At 42.1% G+C, this 19,263-nt stretch overlaps 1 protein-coding gene across 23 annotated transcripts in view; it reads right to left on the bottom strand.

The window, feature by feature from the left end:
- The window catches only part of MAGI1 (membrane associated guanylate kinase, WW and PDZ domain containing 1), a 623,501-nt gene that overhangs the window by 124,198 nt on the left and 480,040 nt on the right, over positions 1 to 19,263 (bottom strand). For all 23 annotated transcript variants that reach the window (XM_032648635.1, XM_032648638.1, XM_032648637.1 and 20 more), the window contains 2 exons: positions 17,470 to 17,589; positions 404 to 610 (listed from right to left, as the gene is read on the bottom strand). In XM_032648635.1, coding sequence (XP_032504526.1) covers positions 404 to 610; positions 17,470 to 17,589 — 327 coding nt within the window. The remainder of the gene's footprint in view (positions 1 to 403; positions 611 to 17,469; positions 17,590 to 19,263) is intronic.

The raw sequence follows: 19,263 nt of genomic DNA, 5'->3' as shown, positions 1-19,263 counted from the left end.
TATTAAACTATAAAACAAATTCTCCTATTTGTCTTTACAAGCAATCAGACATAATTATGATGGAGCAGTGTCAAGACTAAGTAATGAATGAACAAAAGAGATTCTCATGGATATCATTTTGAACAGAAAGGATGCTGATTATTCTTGATTTCCTTCCACAAAGACTGCCCTCCTGCCCCTTTAAGATAGCTGGGTGAAGTTAAAATACTCTTGCCAAGAAGCATGAAAAACAGACCAGGGAAAAGACCATCTCTTCCCCAAGCTCCATGTGGTCAGAGTTTGAATTCTGGCAATCCTTCCAAATTCCTCCTAAGAATAGAAATCTTCTTGTAACTCTTCACAAAAGCCTCCCTCAGCCCTCCTTCCCTAAGTCCACCGAGGGAGAACATCATCACGTCTTTACCTGTAAAGCTACTGTTCATTTCAGGAACATCATCCTCTTCCTCATTCTCCGCGAGGACTATGCCAGCATTTTGCATATCATTGTAGGACTTGGTTCGCTTTGGGGTTGACTGCTTGGAGCCAGAATGAAGGCTTTGCAAGGCATCCGTCGTGATCACTTTCCCACTGAGTGGCTGGCTAGGAGGTTTGGGTGTCCCATAATAGTTTCCTAGGTGATGGAGAGACACATTTGCATGTTTCAGAAAGAATACTTTGTTTCTCTCAAGACTGCAAATCCAAATCTCTTAGCCCATTAAAAAAAATTTTTTTTTAAACTAGAAAACCAGAACAAACTGTATTTCATTTCTAGAATGGGTTAGAAAACATGTCAGTCCTATCCAGTTAGACATGGTGATTTCGGAAGCCAGGAGGAAAGCTGCATTGTGATGGGGCAAAGAACCTACTAGGGCTAAAAACAAAGGCGTCTGTGCTGAATGGCAGAGCTTCATCCTCATTACATTTGAATTTCAATCAGTCACCTTCTTACATATACGCACCAGCATAATGCAGAATCCAATTTAGAGAGAGTGGCACACAAAATAACAAATTCATTACTGCCGGCACCCTTACAGGCCAACAAAGTTGAGGTCACCCTCCATTAATAAGGGGACTCCTCAAGAGGGAACCAGGGCAATATTTTTGTAAAAAGGAAAGTGAACACCACGTGGCGTCTCTCTAACTGAATGGCAGGCCTGACTCTCAAGGTCATGTGTGGTTGGAACAAATCCTCACCCAGTTTTAAGAGGAAACTCTTGTGTCGACAGTGGCACCCCTCATGGGTCACTCGTTTAGTAAGTGCCCATTTTCACTTTTAGCCACTTCCCCCAGAGTTTGCCTCAGGTCTGACTGTCGTGTGTGCTAAGTGACTTTGAGTGGTGCCTGGATGGGTTTTTACATTTTAATTTTTATTTTAATATGTGTATTTTTTTTTTTTGCAGTACGCGGGCCTCTTACTGTTGTGGCCTCTCCCATTGCACAGCACAGGCTCCGGACGCGCAGGCTCAGTGGCCATGGCTCACAGGCCCAGCCGCTCGGCGGCACGCGGGATCCTCCCGGACCAGGGCACAAACCCGTGTCCCCTGCATCGGCAGGCGGACTCTCAACCACTGCGCCACCAGGGAAGCCCTAATGTGTGTATATATTTAATGTGTAGTAGAAAAATCTAACTAGTAAGTGATGGTAGTAAAATATAACATTTACTTCTAAAACTTAAGTGATAAAGCAATACTTTATAAAACTGACTTTTTTAAACTTGCAGTTAAACCTGAAGTTTAAAAAAGCAGCTATATTTAATAAGAAATTAATTGAGTAAATAATAGCAATGGTAACGATGAGTTTCCTTTTGAACACCTAAGGTAAAAATTGAGTTCTTTTAAAGAAAACCTGAAGTAAATACAAGATACTATGTTAAGATATAGACAAAATCATGAAGGTGAGTCATGAATGGCCAAAGTTTGAAAAATACAGCTTATAATCAATAATATTCAGTGACTACATGATAAAAAAAAATCAACATCAGAATGCCATTGATCCATTCACCCTCTCACATCAAAGGAGTTAGGCCAGGAAAACAGATCATATTGAGTCCTTCAAAAAATCGTAAGTACGGGGCTTCTCTGGTGGCCCCTGAAGCAGGGGACGCGGATTCATGCCCCGGTCCGGGAGGATCCTGCATGCCGCGGAGCGGCTAGGCCCGTGAGCCATGGCCGCTGAGCCTGCGCGTCCGGAGCCTGTGCTCTGCAACAGGAGAGGCCACAACAGTGAGAGGCCCGCGTACCGCAAAAAAAAAACAAAAAAAAAAAACAAACCGTAAGTAGGGACTTCCCTGGTGGTCCAGTGGTAAAGAATCCGCCTTCCAAAGCAGAGGATGTGGGTTCTATCCCTGGTCAGGGAACTAAGATCCCACATGACTCGGTGCAACTAAGCCTGCGTGCCGCAACTAGAGAGAAGCCTGTGCACCACCAATGAAGAGCCCACACGCCGCAACAAAGACCCACCGCAGCCAAAAAACAAAAAAAAGCCTAAGTAACGTTTGTAATTCTATGCTTAGTAAGGTATAATTTGTAAATAATAACAAATCCTGTACACAGTTTCTTCCCAAGAATCTTACCGCATTGTCTAACCTCAGCACATAATTGTATAAAATACACATTTTATTATACAAGCACAAAAAGAAAAGGAGACAGTAATATGTTGCTCAGCATGACACACATAGGTGATAAAGAATTTATATCCATTAAATTTATGTTTATAATTAAAATTTCTTTCTTAACACTATTTCTCTAAAATATTTTTTGAATCATCAAATTTATGAGTATATGCACCCACTTTCTTTGAGAGTGGTGTAAACAGCATGTTTCAGCAGGGGAACCCTGAAAATGCAAATTAAAAAGAGCGGCAGACGACCAGGCACCATGTTTGAATTTATAGGAAACCAAATAGAAACGTGGTAAGTGCATTGTGGGGGCTTGTATTCAATTCAATCATTACAGTTCTTTCACAGAAAGTAATATTTCAACCTCTTCAAAAAACTTCTTTCAGGTTTCCAACGTAAAGGTATAGGGATTGAACAAAACTAGCTTGAAGAAAAGGCATCCATGTGTGTTTTCAGGGACTAACAAAAGCATAGGGAAGAATGAACAAATGTATGAACCAAGACTCAACCCGCATTTCTAAAGAGGTTACAACCAAAGGATGAATCGTGCCTTTGATGAAGTTGGAACACAGCCGCAGCATTGACTACTTTCATGAACTGAAGACTGTTAGTGAGGTTTAGGTAAGTAAAACAGCTAACTATTTACACAGTAATCTTCACCGTGGACAAAAGATGAGACAAACCTCTAACGAATCTAATTCTAATTCCTTATGATCACTATTATACAAAAACATCATGTACGTTTTTGACTTAGAGGTTAAAGTAAGACCAATGTCTGCAAATAAGAATCTTACACTGAAAGATGTGACTAAAAGATAGGACCCTTTATTCATGATTTTATAATTATAATTTTGCAATCATTATCAGTCATTTTCAGTGCCATTAAGCCAAAGCAATGTTCATGAAACTACCATCATTTAAAAATCAATTAAGGGCTTCCCTGGTGGTGCAGTGGTTGAGAGTCCGCCTGCCAATGCAGGGGAGACGGGTTCGTGCCCCAGTCCAGGAATATCCCACATGCCACGGAGCAGCTGGGCCCGTGAGCCACGGCCACTGGGCCTGCGCGTCCGGAGCCTGTGCTCCGCAACGGGAGAGGCCACAACAATGAGAGACCCGTGTACCGCAAAAAAAAAAAAAAAAAATCAATTAAAACTTAGGCATCCTCAGTTTAGGACAGAAATAAATGTTTGAAAAAGAAAAGTTCTAGTTAAATTTGCCAAATATGTGTGGATTTTCCTCAGTTGTCAAGTTCAGGGCTTTCTGAAGTTAATAAGTGATTAGCAGATTTCTCAATGCAATTACAAACTCCTCCCAAAAACCCACTTATTCATCATTGTTTCCTCTTTCTGGAAATTAGTTTTAAGATCAATTGGAGACAGATAAAAGCACATATTATTAGGTTGAACCGTACATAATTGCTGTTGTAAAAGACAAACTGTCGAGTATCAGCAATTTCATTTGGGTTAATCGAATGTATAGGCATTGGGAGCGCTGGGCACATGGCAGTGACAAAGAACTTGGAAGAGGACAGCCTGGGGTTCAAACGCCAACTTCACTGCTAATTGGTTATATAACCCTGGCCAAGTCACTTAACCATTTTTTAAAAAATCTTCATCCTCTTCTGTAAAATTGGGAATGTTAAGAATACCAAGTTTCTACCTAGAGTGCCTATTACGAGAATACAATGACACAGTCCATTTCATACCTTTAGCACACATAGAAGGCTTCACTACAGGGAGGCTTGATAAATGCTACTTAATGTTAATAGTGTATGCTTCTAATCTTTAAAATGAGGTTCCTTACACCTTGTTGGAAGGATTAATGAGACAATGTGTCTGAAGTGCTTGCCACATGGTAACTGAGTACCATTCCTTTACTGATGTAAAGGAACAAGCAATGCCAATGACCAAATAACCTTGGGCAAGTTATTTACTCTCAGTCTCACTTTCTCTGTGAAATGGGAATGGTAGCATGAGCTTTAACAACATCACAGGATTATCATGAAAATCAAATGATGTAACTTTTTTTTTTTTTTTTTTTTTTGCGGTACGCAGGCCTCCCACTGCTGCGGCCTCTCCTGTCGCGGAGCACAGGCTCCGGACGCGCAGGCTCAGCGGCCATGGCTCACAGGCCCAGCCGCTCCGAGGCATGTGGGATCCTCCCAGACCGGGGCACGAACCCATGTCCCCTGCATCGGCAGGCGGACCCTCAACCACTGCGCCACCAGGGAAGCCCAAATGATGTAACTTTCTTGAAGGTATCCTGTAAACTATAAGGTATTATAAGTATGAGACCATGTAATTATTCAAACTTCTCCAGTATTTCTAATTTCCCGTATTGCCTACAACCTTTACAGAAAAGCTTCTATCTCGTGGTTTCCTAAGGGCAGAGGGTTCAATTTGCCTTTGCAGATATTTTTTAAAAAATCATCTGAATCAGTGACCAACATTTAAAAACTGAATATTTCTGATTAAAACCTGGATATACTGGGAGGTGCTGCTTGACAAACTGTAAGGTCTGGTTCTTTGGATTTGTCTTTTATAGGCAATGTTGGCGACAAGTGTGTGACCAAATTCATCAGGAACACACTCACTGAATTAAGGATTTCTGCACAAAGGTTTTGGCTCCTACCCTTGGTCTGCCCAGCCCTTGCCAGACAAACACCTGGGCCCCAATCTAGAAGAGTGCCCTAAGGCTGTTGCAATGCAAAGGTCTGGGCAGATAAAGGGGCATGCACACCGGAGGGATAGAAGAAAACCTCAAAAATCCTCTACAATTCACAGACTGGTCTTGGAGTGAATTGATTTTGGGTGAATCTGGTTTTGGACCCTGCACTTCTGGCTGATGGGGTCATGCCACGATCCCACGTTGTCTTTCCATGCAACCAAGGGCAAGATGGCTCATGCACTCCCCCATCTGCCACAGTTACCACCAGCATTGCCTCTACCAGCCCTATATACTCTCTCACTCCACCTACCCGGATGCCCAGGCACTTAAATTCAAAACCCTACCTACCCTTCTGGGAAACTCTCCACCTTTATCAATCATGTCCACTCTGGTCACCATCAGACCAAGCCTAACCATGGGAGAAACACAAACCTTACAGAGAGTATGCACAGGAGACTTCCTGTGAAGAATATATGAATCACTTAATGGTACTAAATAAAAATCATTTGAAGAATTATAAATGAATAAAAGATTAATTTGGGTTATCACTTGGCAGTCTGCATCGTTTCTAAGAGATCTGACCATCTCACAGTCCCCATGTTAGCCAGCACACATCTGAGGTAGCCGGGCTCCCTCCCAAGTGACAATGTGAGTGTCCTGGCTACTATTTTCAGAACTGGTTCTACAATACAACTCAGCAGGGACGGTGGCTGGGGAGGGAGGGGAGAGCAGGGAAGACACAAGAGAAAGCCATCACTGGCCTTAATTAACACACACACACTTTGGTCACGAGGAAGCCAAAGAAAATATTTTCTGACACACATTTAAAAATTAATGGGGACTGCAAATCAATTTTTAGAGCTTGATAAAATATTGAAGGCGGACCGTAACCCTGAGTTTTAGGCCAGAATGAATCAAATCCATACAGCCTCTCGCTTTGTACAAATTTAGTATTCATTCATTCATTTCCTTACCAAGAACCTCTTGTTATGCCAGCCACTATGCTGGGAAGGTGAAAATGGGACTAAGACATAATATTCACAAATGCTCTTCACAAATGTACATCGGTTTTTTAAACTTTGTGCAAATAATAGTTATATTAAATGGAGATTCTCTTTCAGCAGGTCGAGGTGGGGCCTGAAATTCTGAATTCTGTTGAATTTGTCACACTGTTTAATGAATCAGTATCTGTCTTTACGTCTAGACTGTAAGCTCCATGGAGGCAGGAGCCACATGTGTTTTGTGCACCACTGCATTCCCAAACCAAACATGGTGCCAGGCGCACAGTGTCACTCGGTGATTCTTTGCAGGATGAGTAACCAAACAAGTGGAGACACTACACATAAATCCCAGCTTGGGATGCTCCTCAATACCTATAACGTGGAACTGGTTTTTAATCGCATGACTCAGAGCAGTTTCTCTCCAGTCCATCAATTCTATCTGAATGATCTCAGATCCATATCACTTCACTTTGCCAGTTGCTTGCTCAACACATAATGGACTCCCCCATTTGACACAGTTCCAACCAGCACTGCCTCTATCCACCCTATATACTCTCTCACTCCACCTACCTGGACGCCCAGGCACTTAAATTCAAAACCCCACCCTTCAGGGAAACTCTCCACCTTAACGATCATTTCCACTCTGGTCACCATCAGACCAAGCCTAGCCATGGGAGAAACACAAACCTTACAGAGAGTATGCACAAGAGACTCCCTGCATCATTTCTAAGAGACACGAACCTGACCATCCGCTAGTCCCCATGTTAGCCAACACACACTTCCTGAGGTGGCCGGGCTCCCACCGCTTTCTCTTTACTCTTCCTTTTCCGACCCGCTCCACCCGACAAACCTACGATGTGCATGCACAGAAGGACAGTGAGCCCGTGTCCTATAATTAGAGGTTTGTTCTCGCCAGTGCCATTTACCTTTGAATTTAAGACCAAAAAAGGGCAAAATAAGTTAATAGCTTTGTCACCCTAAGGTAAAGGACCTCTCTCTTTCCAGCCTCAGTTCTCATGGTATAAAGACTACTATCCACCCAACAGAGACAGATGTCAACAGACCATGTGTATAAAGCACCCAGCACTGTGCTGGCACAATAGTAGCATGTAATAAACCCCAGCGTCTCAAACTGCGCCTGATGCTGTGAGCGGATAACAGCTCTACTATGTAAAAGATGGCACTGCTATCAAAGTATGTACTTAAAGAACAACATTAGGGCTTGCATGGTGGTGCAGCGTTAAGAATCCGCCTGCCAATGCAGGCGACACGGGTTTGAGCCCTGGTCCGGGAAGATCCCACATGCTGCGGAGCAACTAAGCCCGTGCGGCACGACTACTGAGCCTGCGCTCTAGAGCCCGCGAGCCACAACTACTGAGCCCACACGCCGCAACTACTGAATCCCGCGTGCCTAGAACCCGTGCTCCGCAACAAGAGAAGCCACTGCAATGAGAAGCCCACGCACTGCAACGAAGAGTAGCCCCCACTTGCCGCAACTAGAGAAGGCCTGTGCGCAGCAACAAAAAGCCAACTCAGCCATAAATAAATAAATTTATAAAGAACAACATTAACAAAAAGTTACCTTTATTGTGCACCTACCAGGTCACTTCCCACACATTCACTAATTCTAATCTTTAACAATCCTACAGAAAAAAACAAAAACCCATCAATATTCCCATTTTCAGATGAAGAAACAGATTCACACAATGCATAAGTGATGACTGGCATTTAAACATGGATCTGTCCCGATCATCTATGCTCTCAACTCCAGGAATTGCTGGGGACCTCTGAGCAGAAAATTAAGTGAAACGTTCCTGGCCTCTGCCTCCTCGTCTTCACAGGCAGAGGAACGGACAATTGTCGCACAGATTTTCTTTGGTTCTTTCGTTACCAACAGAGAACACTGCATGGTGGAGTTTGCCAACAGAGCTTATCCCAACAGACGGCTGCTGAGGCCTGCCAAAGAACAGGACTCCAGATGGTCTCGTCTTCCTCAATGACAAACAAGAGCTCTCTTCACCCCTGCTTTATCTCTGTGTCCCCTCAAAGTAGACCCTTGGCAGCTGCATTTTTGTAGACCTTCTAGGAAGCAGAACAGTACCATTATTGAAGGCTGACACCCCCCCCCTTCGTAATTAACATGCAGAGATATGCAACCCATAACTCCAATTGGAAATGTCACACTGGCACCGCACTTCCATGCTGACGGGCAATCTTTGCAGGGCTCAAAGTGTATAATCAGCCTCTTCTACACAGAGGCATTTGTAAAAGAGGCATGTTTGGAACCACCCCCACCGAATAGCTCATCCCTTGTAAACTCTCTCCCGGAGGAGCCCCAAGGGCTGGCTGAGGCAGCAACCTGTCTTACTGAGCACAAACGTCAATAGGAAAAAAAAAAAAGCAAGCAAGGCAAAAAGGAGATGGTGCCACTGATCTATTTCAAGAGCCTTATCAAATACGTTAGCTCATTGTCACAATTAGGAAGTTGGGCCAAGGAGGAAAGACACATTTAGTCTTGTCTTCTTTGCCTTGCCTTGATGTTGATTCCATCCAGCAACAGAATGAGAAGTTGGTTCAAATTGCAGAGCCAAGACCAATTATGAGCTTCACTCACAACTTTTATACCTTGTGAGGGGCAATAGTTAGGTTCCTTACACAGTGAGGAAGGGCCTCTACTCTGTTGGAGGGTACGCATCATATACCAGGCATTATAGCTGATGGGGGTGGAAAATTTCATCATGGAGCCCCTGACCCCACTCCCCCCACCACACACACCATATCTGGCCTTTTCCAGCACTTCTTATCTCAGCAAACGGTGCCAGCAGCTACCCAGTTTTCTAAGACAGAAACTAGGAGTCATCCTAGGAAGAATAACATCACCTGAATCTTCTACTTCCTTCTTATGATAACCAATCCCCAAGTCCACGAAAACATCTCATACTGTTGATAAAATAATGTGTAACTCCTCAAAAAATTACAGTATTTTCTAAGATACTTATACTAATAAAAGAGCATACCCCCCCACAGACACAATCACACATATATCTCAAGATTCAGTCAACTTATCACCACCACTACCAACGTAGGCTAAAGCTAACTCCATGTGGGGCTGCCAGATAAAATGCAAAACTGGTATTCTGTATTTTTATTTGCTAAATCTAGCAACCTAACTCCAGCTCAACCACCAGAGCTCATCTCAATACTATAACGCTTCTCCATGGGAAGCATTTCCCAACCCCAAAGACATCAAATCTCCCCACCATATGGTCTCCTTTAAATATCCTGATACCTGTAACATACATACAAATGTATATTTATTTCTGAGATTGTTTGAATAATGTGTCTCATGAACTAGACTGTAAGACCCATAAGGGCAATGCTCATGTCTGGTTTTGTTCAGCATTTTATCTTTAATGAATAAATGAATGAATGTACAAACTAGTAAGAGATTCTACAAGAAAAGTATTCATTTCCAGGCAGCAGACTCAGGAAAGACTGGATCCCAGTCCTGCCTAGGACATGACCTGAGTGAGGGGCATTTGGCCGGGTTTTGTCCCCAATTCTCCTTGGTGTCTTAGACCAGCGGTCCCCAACCTTTTTGGCAGCAGGGACCGGTTTCGTGGAAGATAATTTTTTCATGGATGGGGGTGGGGGGAATGGTTCATACGGTAGTGCAAGCGATGGGGAACGGCAGATGAAACTTCACTTGCTCGCCCACCACTCACCTCCTGCTGTGCAGCCCAGCTGCTAACAGGCCGCGGACCCATACCGGTCGGCAGCCAGGGGGTTGGGGACCCCGTCTTAGACCATTCTCTCTCTGGATCTCAGTTCTCTGTTCTGAAGAGATGAGCTCTACTGCCTTTCCAGCTTTAAAATTTTACAATCCGGCAATTCTAAACCCCAAACAAATAGTGGACCTGAAAGAATATTTGCAAAGTTATCAGACCTTGAGGTTTTACTGGTTGACTCTACTTGTCTGCCCTATCATATGTCACAGAATGTACATAAAGAAGATCACCTCTCCTCTGTAGTAACATCCTCTTTGGCAGGATTCAAAATTACACTTTCCTAAAGGAGCTTAACTCTTAAAAGATGTGCTTAGCTCTCTGAAGTCAGATGAGTGAGAAGGGAAGGATCTTCTTGAGTAGGTCCTCACCCGTCCTTGCAGGAGCTTTCATTCTTCAATATATGCAAATCAATCAATGTGATACACCATATTAACAAATTGAAGGATAAAAATCATATGATCATCTAAATTGATGCAGAAAAAGCTTTTGACAAAATTCGACACCCATTTATGATAAAAACTCTTCAGAAAGTGGACAGAGAGGGAACTTACCTCAACATAATAAAGGCCATATTATTATTACAAACCCACAGCCAACATCATTCTCAATGGTGAAAAACGACAGGATTTCTACTAAGATCAGGAACAAGACAAGACTGGCCACTCTCACCGCTATTATTCAACATAGTTTTGGAAGTCCTAGCCACAGCAATCAGAGAAGAAAAAGAAATAAAAGGAATCCAAACCAGAAGAGAAGAAGTAAAGCTGTCACTGTTTTCAGATGACATGATACTATACATAAGGAATCCTAAAGATGCTACCAGAAAACTACTAGAGCTAATCAATGACTTTGGTAAAGTAGCAGGATACAAAATTAATGCACAGAAATCTCTTGCATTCCTATACACGAACGATGAAAAATCTGAAAGAGAAATTAAGGAAACACTCCCATTTACCACTGCAACAAAAAGAATAAAATACCTAGGAATAAACCTACCTAAGGAGACAAAAGTTTCCTGTATGCATAAAACTATAAGATACTGATGAAAGAAACTGAAGATGATACAAACAGATGGAGAGGTATACCATGTTCTTGGATTGGAAGAATCAACATTGTGAAAATGACTATACTACTCAAAGTAATCTACAGATTCAATGTAATACTTATCAAACTACCAATGGCATTTTTCACAGAACTAGAACAAAAAATTTTACAATTTGTATGGAAACACAAAAGACCCCAAATAGCCAAAGCAATCTTGAGAAAGAAAAACGGAGCTGGAAGAATCAGGCTCCCTGACTTTGGACTATACTACAAAGCTACAGTAATCAAGAAAGTATGGTACTGGCAGAAAAACAGAAATATAGATCAATGAAACAGGATAGAAAGCCCAGAGGTAAAGCCACACACATATGGTCACCTTATCTTTGATAAAGGAAGCAAGAATATAAAATGGAGAAAAGACAGACTCTTCAATAAGTGGTGCTGGGAAAACTAGACAGCTACATATAAAGGAAAGAAATTAGAACACTTCCTAACACCATACACAAAAATAAACCCAAAATGGATTAAAGACCTAAATGTAAGGCCAGACACTATAAAACTCTTAGAGGAAAACATAGGCAGAACACTCTATGACATAAATCACAGTAAGATCCTTTATGACCCAACTCCTAGAGAAATGGAAATAAAAACAAAAATAAACAAATGGGACCTAATGAAACTTAAAAGCTTTTGCATAGCACAGGAAACCATAAACAAGACGAAAAGACAGCCCTCAGAATGGGAGAAAATATTTGCAAACAAAGCAAACGACAGAGGATTAATCTCCAAAATATACAAGCAGCTCATGCAGCTCAATACCCAAAACACAAACAACCCAATCCAAAAGTGGGCAGAAGACCTAAACGGACATTTGTCCAAAGAAGATATACAGATTGCCAACAAACACATGAAAGGATGCTCAACATCACTAATCATTAGAGAAATGCAAATCAAAACTACAATGAGGTATCACCTCACACGGCTCAGAATGGCCATCATCAAAAAAATCTACAAACAATAAATGCTGGGGAGAGTGTGGAGAAAAGGGAACCCTCTTGCACTGTTGGTGGGAATGTAAATTGATACAGCCTCTATGGAGAACAGTATGGAGGTTCCTTGAAAAACTAAAAATAGAACTACCATATGACACAGCAATCCCACTACTGGGCATATACCCTGAGAAAACCATAATTCAAAAAGAGTCATGGCCCACAATGTTCATGGCAGCACTATTTACAATGGGCAGGACATGGAAGCAACCTACGTGTCCATCGACAGATGAATGGATAAAGAAGATGTGGCACATATATACAATGGAATATTACTCAGCCATAAAAAGAAATGAAATTGAGTTATTTGTAGTGAGGTGGATGGACCTAGAGACTGTCATACAGAGTGAAGTAAGTCAGAAAGAGAAAAACAAATACCGTATGCTAACACACATATGGAATCTAAAAAAAAAAAAAAAGTTTCTGAAGAACCTAGGGGCAGGACAGGAATAAAGACGCAGATGCAGGGAATGTACTTGAGGACACTGGGAGGGGTAAGGGTAAGCTGGGACGAAGTGAGAGAGTGGCATGGACATATATACACTACCAAATATAAAACAGATAGATAGTGGGAAGCAGCCTCATCGCACAGGGAGATCAGCTCAGTGTTTTGTGACCACCTTGAGGGGTGGGATAGGGAGGGTGGGAGGGAGCCGCAAGAGGGAGGGGATATATGTATACGTAGAGTTGATTCACTTTGTTATACAGCAGCAACCAGCACAAAAATGTAAAGCAATTATAGTCCAATAAGGATGTTTAAAAAAAAAAAAAAAAAACTGTCCTGGAAAATACGGCAGCCATCAGACACACAAGACTATTAAAGGCTAAATTCGTTTACACTATTAAACTTAAAATCCAGTTTCTCAGTCACAAAAATCACATGTGGCCAGTGGCTGCCATGTTGGACAGCTCAGAAAACTGAACATTTCCATTACTGAAGAAAGTCCTACTGGATGGCATTGGTTCTACAGGAATCAAGAAATGGTTCCCTGCTCGTCCATCTCCAGGACCAACGTTCCGACCTTCTCTTGGTTCATTGCGTTTGCTCTCTGAATTCAGGCTTTGTGACTGGTGCTGAAACAGTGAACTCATGAGATCCTCTGACGAGCTTCAGGTCAAAGGCCACCTCCTCCAGGGGGCCGACTCTGATGCGAGATTCGATGTAGCACCATTGCTGGATGCTTCTGGGGCACCCTTGTAGTTTCCTTCTCAGAACCTTCATCACGTCTCTTGAAATTGTTTAAATTTAATTTGTCTCCCAAGACTGAGGGTCTATAGAGACCCTAGAGCCACATAAGCCTGGGTTTGATTCCCAGCTCTGTCTCGGGCTCACTCCATGAACTAAGCAAAGACAACAGGCATTTCTGGGCCTCATACTCTTCTTTTGTAAAATGGGGATAAACTGTACGCAGCTCATAGGATTACTGGGTAATTAAGTGAGTTGGTGCACATAATGTGCTTTGAAAAGCACCCAGCACATAGCGTACACTGGACAAACACTGGCAGAAATAAATAACTAAAGAGCATAAGCACCTTCAAAGGCAGAGCTGCTTTGGTCTTCTGCCCTAGACATCACACCCTGTGCCTGGGGACAATGTTGAAACGAACTGTGTGGGCACAGAAGGGCTGGCTTTAAAACTGCACTGTCAGGAACCTGCTCTATAGATCTACTCAAAACAGTATAATGAGATATTTGTACAGGGATGTTCATGTCAGCACTGTTTACAAAACACCAAAAAAAGTAGGGAGAGGGGCATCCAAATGCCCATCTGCAGGGGACTAGTTAAATAAACTACATATATTCATACAATGGGATACGCTGCAGCATTTATAAAGAATGAGGTGGAACTGTGTACTTAACACACCTCCAAATGTGTTAAGTACAATGGACAAGAATGCAGTGAAATAAACAAGTATACATGTTTATGCCGTATATTGTCTAAGTTTTCTGAATCTCTGCACTAGATCCTCTAACAGCGGTTTCCTATGAGGAGGAGGAGAATCAATCTAGACTTAAATATACTTCAGTTCTTTACTCTAGAAAGAATTCCATCATGTACATTCATGACTTTTCCTGAAAACTGTTTAAAAGTCTTGCTGTGAAGAGTGATTTGTGTTGTGGTCTCTTCCTCTTTGGAACCAGGACAGGCCAAGAGGAAAAAAAATGTCAGCAGGGGAAACAGACAGTGAGGACCTGGGAAGTAAATAAAGATATTTTACTGGTAAATCCACTGGTTTACTGACTAGGAGAAGGGGGAGGGAATCCATCCACCAGGGTGGCAATTTCAGACCGGTCGTGTGTGTAAATATAAGAGCTAACACGCTGATGGAGGGCTTACATGTGTCAGACGCTGTTCTCAGCCCTTTCCAATTATTGTCTCATTTAATCCTACCTATGAGAAAGCACTATTATTATCCTCATTTTACCAAAGGGAAAATGAAGACATGGAGCATTAAGCAACTTGCTGGAGGGCACACAGCTCAACAACAGAGGGGCTGAGACTCAAACTCTGGCAGGGCCACAGCTCAGCCTGCATGCTTGTTACTGTCCAATAGACAGAGCTGCCATCGAGGGGCTAGTCCAGGGGAAGCAAAGACAGAGAAGATCTATCCTGCCCTATTTTTGTGACAGCATCCAGCATTACATAAAAATTCCATTTTGCTTTCAGCTTATGAGAGTCAACACAATATATTCCAGTTGCTTCCAAAAAATTAGGAGCTGTCTCATATGACAGGGAAATCATACAGCTAAAAGGTCAAAAGGCTGAAGAACACAGTCAAATGGCTGAAAAATGGAGTGGATTCATATGTGGCAAAAGAGAATTTCAACTCCAAAATAACTGAGCGACATTCACAGAAAGACGGTTTTGTGGAAGGATGATTAGACATTTTCTGAAAACCTTTTTCCTGTTGCTACCCACCAGGAAGTTGGGTGAAAGTACTAATGAGCTATTTTTACAACTCTTTAGTTACATCCAGGATCTTCTGAGGTTTTCAAGAAAGTGCACGGGATCTGAAAGTCCAACCACTCTGTTTGTTTCCTGGCAGCTGCATAACCTTGAGAAAGTTCCTAAATGCTACCTGGCCTCAGTATCCCCATCTAAAAAGTCAGGGATAATAGCTACCTCCGTCAAAGTGATCAAATTAATGGGAAAACAAAGTGACTCCACCTATGTATCACTTGTAACATAACCACCTCAATAAAATGAGTTGATTTTCTTTTTTGTCCCAACAAGCTGTTGTCTAACCACATACTTTTCTCTTTGGCTTTTCACAACCACTCCTGTGCTTAACCTCTCCAAAAGGGCAAACGGATGTTTTTTATATTAGGGGCACAAGCTCCCCTGATGGGCATAATAACTGATTTCAGACAGGACAATTCACTTCCTTAAACCAAAGAAGATCCACACTTGCTCTATTCTTAGCCACTTGAATTTTTAACTGGATTCACATTTACAAAACAACACACTGAAGAAGCTCTTGGTACATCCACTCAGGCCCCCATCCCTTCCCTCCCCTCACTCCTAGACTTTAACAAATCATTCTTGCCTCGGGCATTCTCAGATGCCCTCCCAGCCCACCAACCACCAGTCACATCCCAACACTTCAAGGAAACTACAATAATTGATAATCAGCAATACTCAAAGCAAATCTTCCTGAATTCACAATATAGGAATTTGATTAACACCTAACCAATGTTAACTGTATATTCACAATTTGAAAATAAACAGTAGGTACAAAGATAACACTCTTCTCCCTGTACCCCTGCAAAAAATATCAAACCAGAATCAGCATCCCTAAGATTTATGATCATTATTTAACTATTAGCGACTGCCTGGAACAGGGGCGATTATCATATCAAACTTATAACACCCCTAATAAAACAACAGCCTATTTCGTATTCATCCTTTGTTTTTAAGTCTCATCTTGAAAATGTCATTGGGATGGTCCAGTAAGTCCAAACTTTGAGTTTAGAAAAAGTACACATGATATAATAACTTGACCTACTTATTATTAATAGTATCATAGTATGCCCTTCTGTCTCAAATAACAACACTCAACAGAGCAATCAAGCTATAATATTGTTTTCAGAAAATATAAGTTTAATTTCCCCTCTACATTTGGCTTTGAGCTTGCAATCTGATTTGTAGGATTTCATCCCACAGATTTATTTTCATCTGTGTGAAATGATTTATATCCATGTTATCCAGCACAGTTATATTCTGAAATATTAAAAATGTTTATCCAAAGGGACCACGATAAATAAATTATGGTCCACCTATTTGAAGAGATTACACAGCCACTTAAAAAAGAAAACAAGAAGTGCTCTATTACTGAACTGCGAAGACCTGTAAGACATACTGTTATATAAAAGAGCTAAGTGCCAAACAGCATGTAGTGTATACTACCTTCTGTATAAAACAGGGAAGAAATGGGAACACACATGAGTATGTGTACACTCGCACATGTGTTTGTATTTACATTAAACAGTTTCAGAAGGGAAATTAGAAACGAGTAACAGTGGTTGTAATATCTGGGGAAAGGAGAAATGGAAATGAGGCAAGGGGAAGACAGATCTAGGAAAGAGCTTACTTATCGAATACTTCTGAAATATTCTGCTTTATGACCCATGTAAATGTATTATCTACTCAAAAAATACATTAAATAGCAACTGGTGGTAAAAAATGACATTCCAGTCCCTTGAGATTAAGACAGCACTACCAATAAGGTCACATTTTATGACTGACTATGATTCTTCTTCCTCTTCTTTCTTATACCATACATGCCCATATTAAACACACACACACACACACGCACGCACATGTTTAAATCAATAAATTAGGGGCTCCCCTGGTGGCGCAGTGGTTGAAAGTCCGCCTGCCGATGCAGGGGACATGGGTTCGTGCCCCGGTCCGGGAGGATCCCACATGCTGTGGAGCGGCTGGGCCCATGAGCCATGGCCGCTGGGCCTGCGCGTCTGGAGCCTGTGCTCCGCGGCGGGATGGGCCACAGCGGTGGGAGGCCCGCGTACTGCAAAAAATAAATAAATAAACAAACAAATAAATAAATAAAATTAAATCAATAAATAAAAGGAGAAAACTCAAGTGAAAAAAAAACAAAACCAAATTATTTTTATGGTGCTCCACAAAGCCTTATTCCATATTCCATATATTTTATTATTATTACTCCCCTTAAGGTGAACTGCAGCCTCCTACAGATGTTCAGACTTCACTAGTCCACAGAATCTTTGCCTGGATGGCCCTGGATCCTCTGGAGGACCCAGCAGAGAGGTATCCTCACCGCTGCCATACAGATCAGCTCACCTTCATAGGTGCCGACTTCTAGAAGAGTCCCGCTCTGCTCGAGGTCCAAGAACTCCTTCACAGTCAGAAAGTTATAGTCCACGCCAGGCACCTCTCCTTCTCTGGGAGACCGGGTTGTGCCTGCAGCAGACAAGACAAAGGCACGAGAAATCATCAGTCCACTGAAACAGGAAGCACCCCATCCAGGTGTAATTAAAATAACCTGTTCAGTAAGTTGGAGTATCTAAATTGACAGACCCGCCTACTGAGACAGGGACCTGGCAAAGACAACTTCTTTCTAGCAGAAAAGTATCCTCACTTCCATCCTCTGACGCCTGGGCCCCTCAAATGCAAGAAAGAGAAAAACCAAGCACAGCTAGGCAACCCAGGGAGATTTTTATCACTTGAAACATGCACTGAATGAAAAAGGTGAACTGGATTTTATACAGATGACATTCACAATCAGCAGCTTTTAGGGATCCAGTAAGTTCTAAAACAGATATCCACCTTGGGCTTCCCTGGTGGCGCAGTGGTTGAGAATCTGCCTGCTAATGCAGGGGACGCGGGTTCGAGCCCTGGTCTGGGAAGATCCCACGTGCCGCGGAGCAACTGGGCCTGTGAACCACAACTACTGAGCCTGCGCGTCTGGAGCCTGTGCTCCACAACAAGAGAGGCTGCGATAGTGAGAGGCCCGCGCACCGCGATGAAGAGTGGACCCCGCGTGCCACAACTAGAGAAAGCCCTCGCACAGAAATGAAGACCCAACACAACCAAAATAAATAAGTAAATTAATAAATTCCTGCCCCCAACATCTTAAAAAAAAAAAGATTAGCACGTTTAAAAAAAAAAAAGATATCCACCTTAAGCTCAGAGCCTAAGGGGTTTATATTTTTATCATGGGCCTCAAAATTCTTGTGTTCCTCAACACATCTGGCAACTTCCAATGTAATAAGCCCTTTGAAGAAAATGACACCCACTGCATAAACACATCACTAGAGAAATTCAATTACCCAAGATCTGTGGCTGGATACCTCCCAGGGATTAAAATGTTGCTGCTCTCCATGTAATTAATATGTTTGGCAAAAAGAGGCCACCCATAACTTCTGATGGGAGAAAAAGGACACTGCATTTGCTAGAAAATTCCCCCCCCCCCCGAATTAATCTCGTCATTCTCTCAAAGACTAATAAACATAATGATTCTTCTTATGAAATAACACAGAGCCTCTAGAATATTTAAGTCACCCAGCTCAGGTGCTGGGCAGGAGACCTATCAATTTTAGCCCAACCTCACCCCAAAGTGTGGAAGGAATATGGTTTACACACAAAACAAGAAAATAAACCAAGAAGCAATTACATAGTGTATACTAGGAACCTGTGTTCAACGTTAGGAGAGACCACAAAACAGCAAAACTCATGACTTCTGCTCCTCATGACTTCTGCTCCTACACATCCCCTACATAGTTAGGGGATATGATCAACATGGGTTCATTTTGCGAGGCACCATTACCTACGGCGCTTTCAGGTCAATGTTTTTTTAATATAATAAGCAGGGATTTTTCCCTAGTCCTAATTCTCCCTAAAATAATGAAATAAGCAACTGTATGTTAGCCCCAGTGCTCATGGCAGAGCACAGTCTCTGATCATGTGAATTTCCACGCACTTACAGTGGATATCCAGAATTCTCTCAAATCAAAAAACTCAACACTTGTTGCATACTTCATTCAGGCTAAACACATTTTTAAACAAGCCCCGTTTTTCTACTATCTGAAATTTGAGTGTTATAAACAGCTGCAAACTGTCCATAGAACAATTATA

This window comes from Phocoena sinus, chromosome 11 (assembly GCF_008692025.1).
Source record: "Phocoena sinus isolate mPhoSin1 chromosome 11, mPhoSin1.pri, whole genome shotgun sequence".
Classification (NCBI taxonomy): domain Eukaryota; kingdom Metazoa; phylum Chordata; class Mammalia; order Artiodactyla; family Phocoenidae; genus Phocoena; species Phocoena sinus.
Note: the sequence above shows the minus strand (reverse complement) of the source record. Positions and strands in the feature narration are given on the sequence as shown.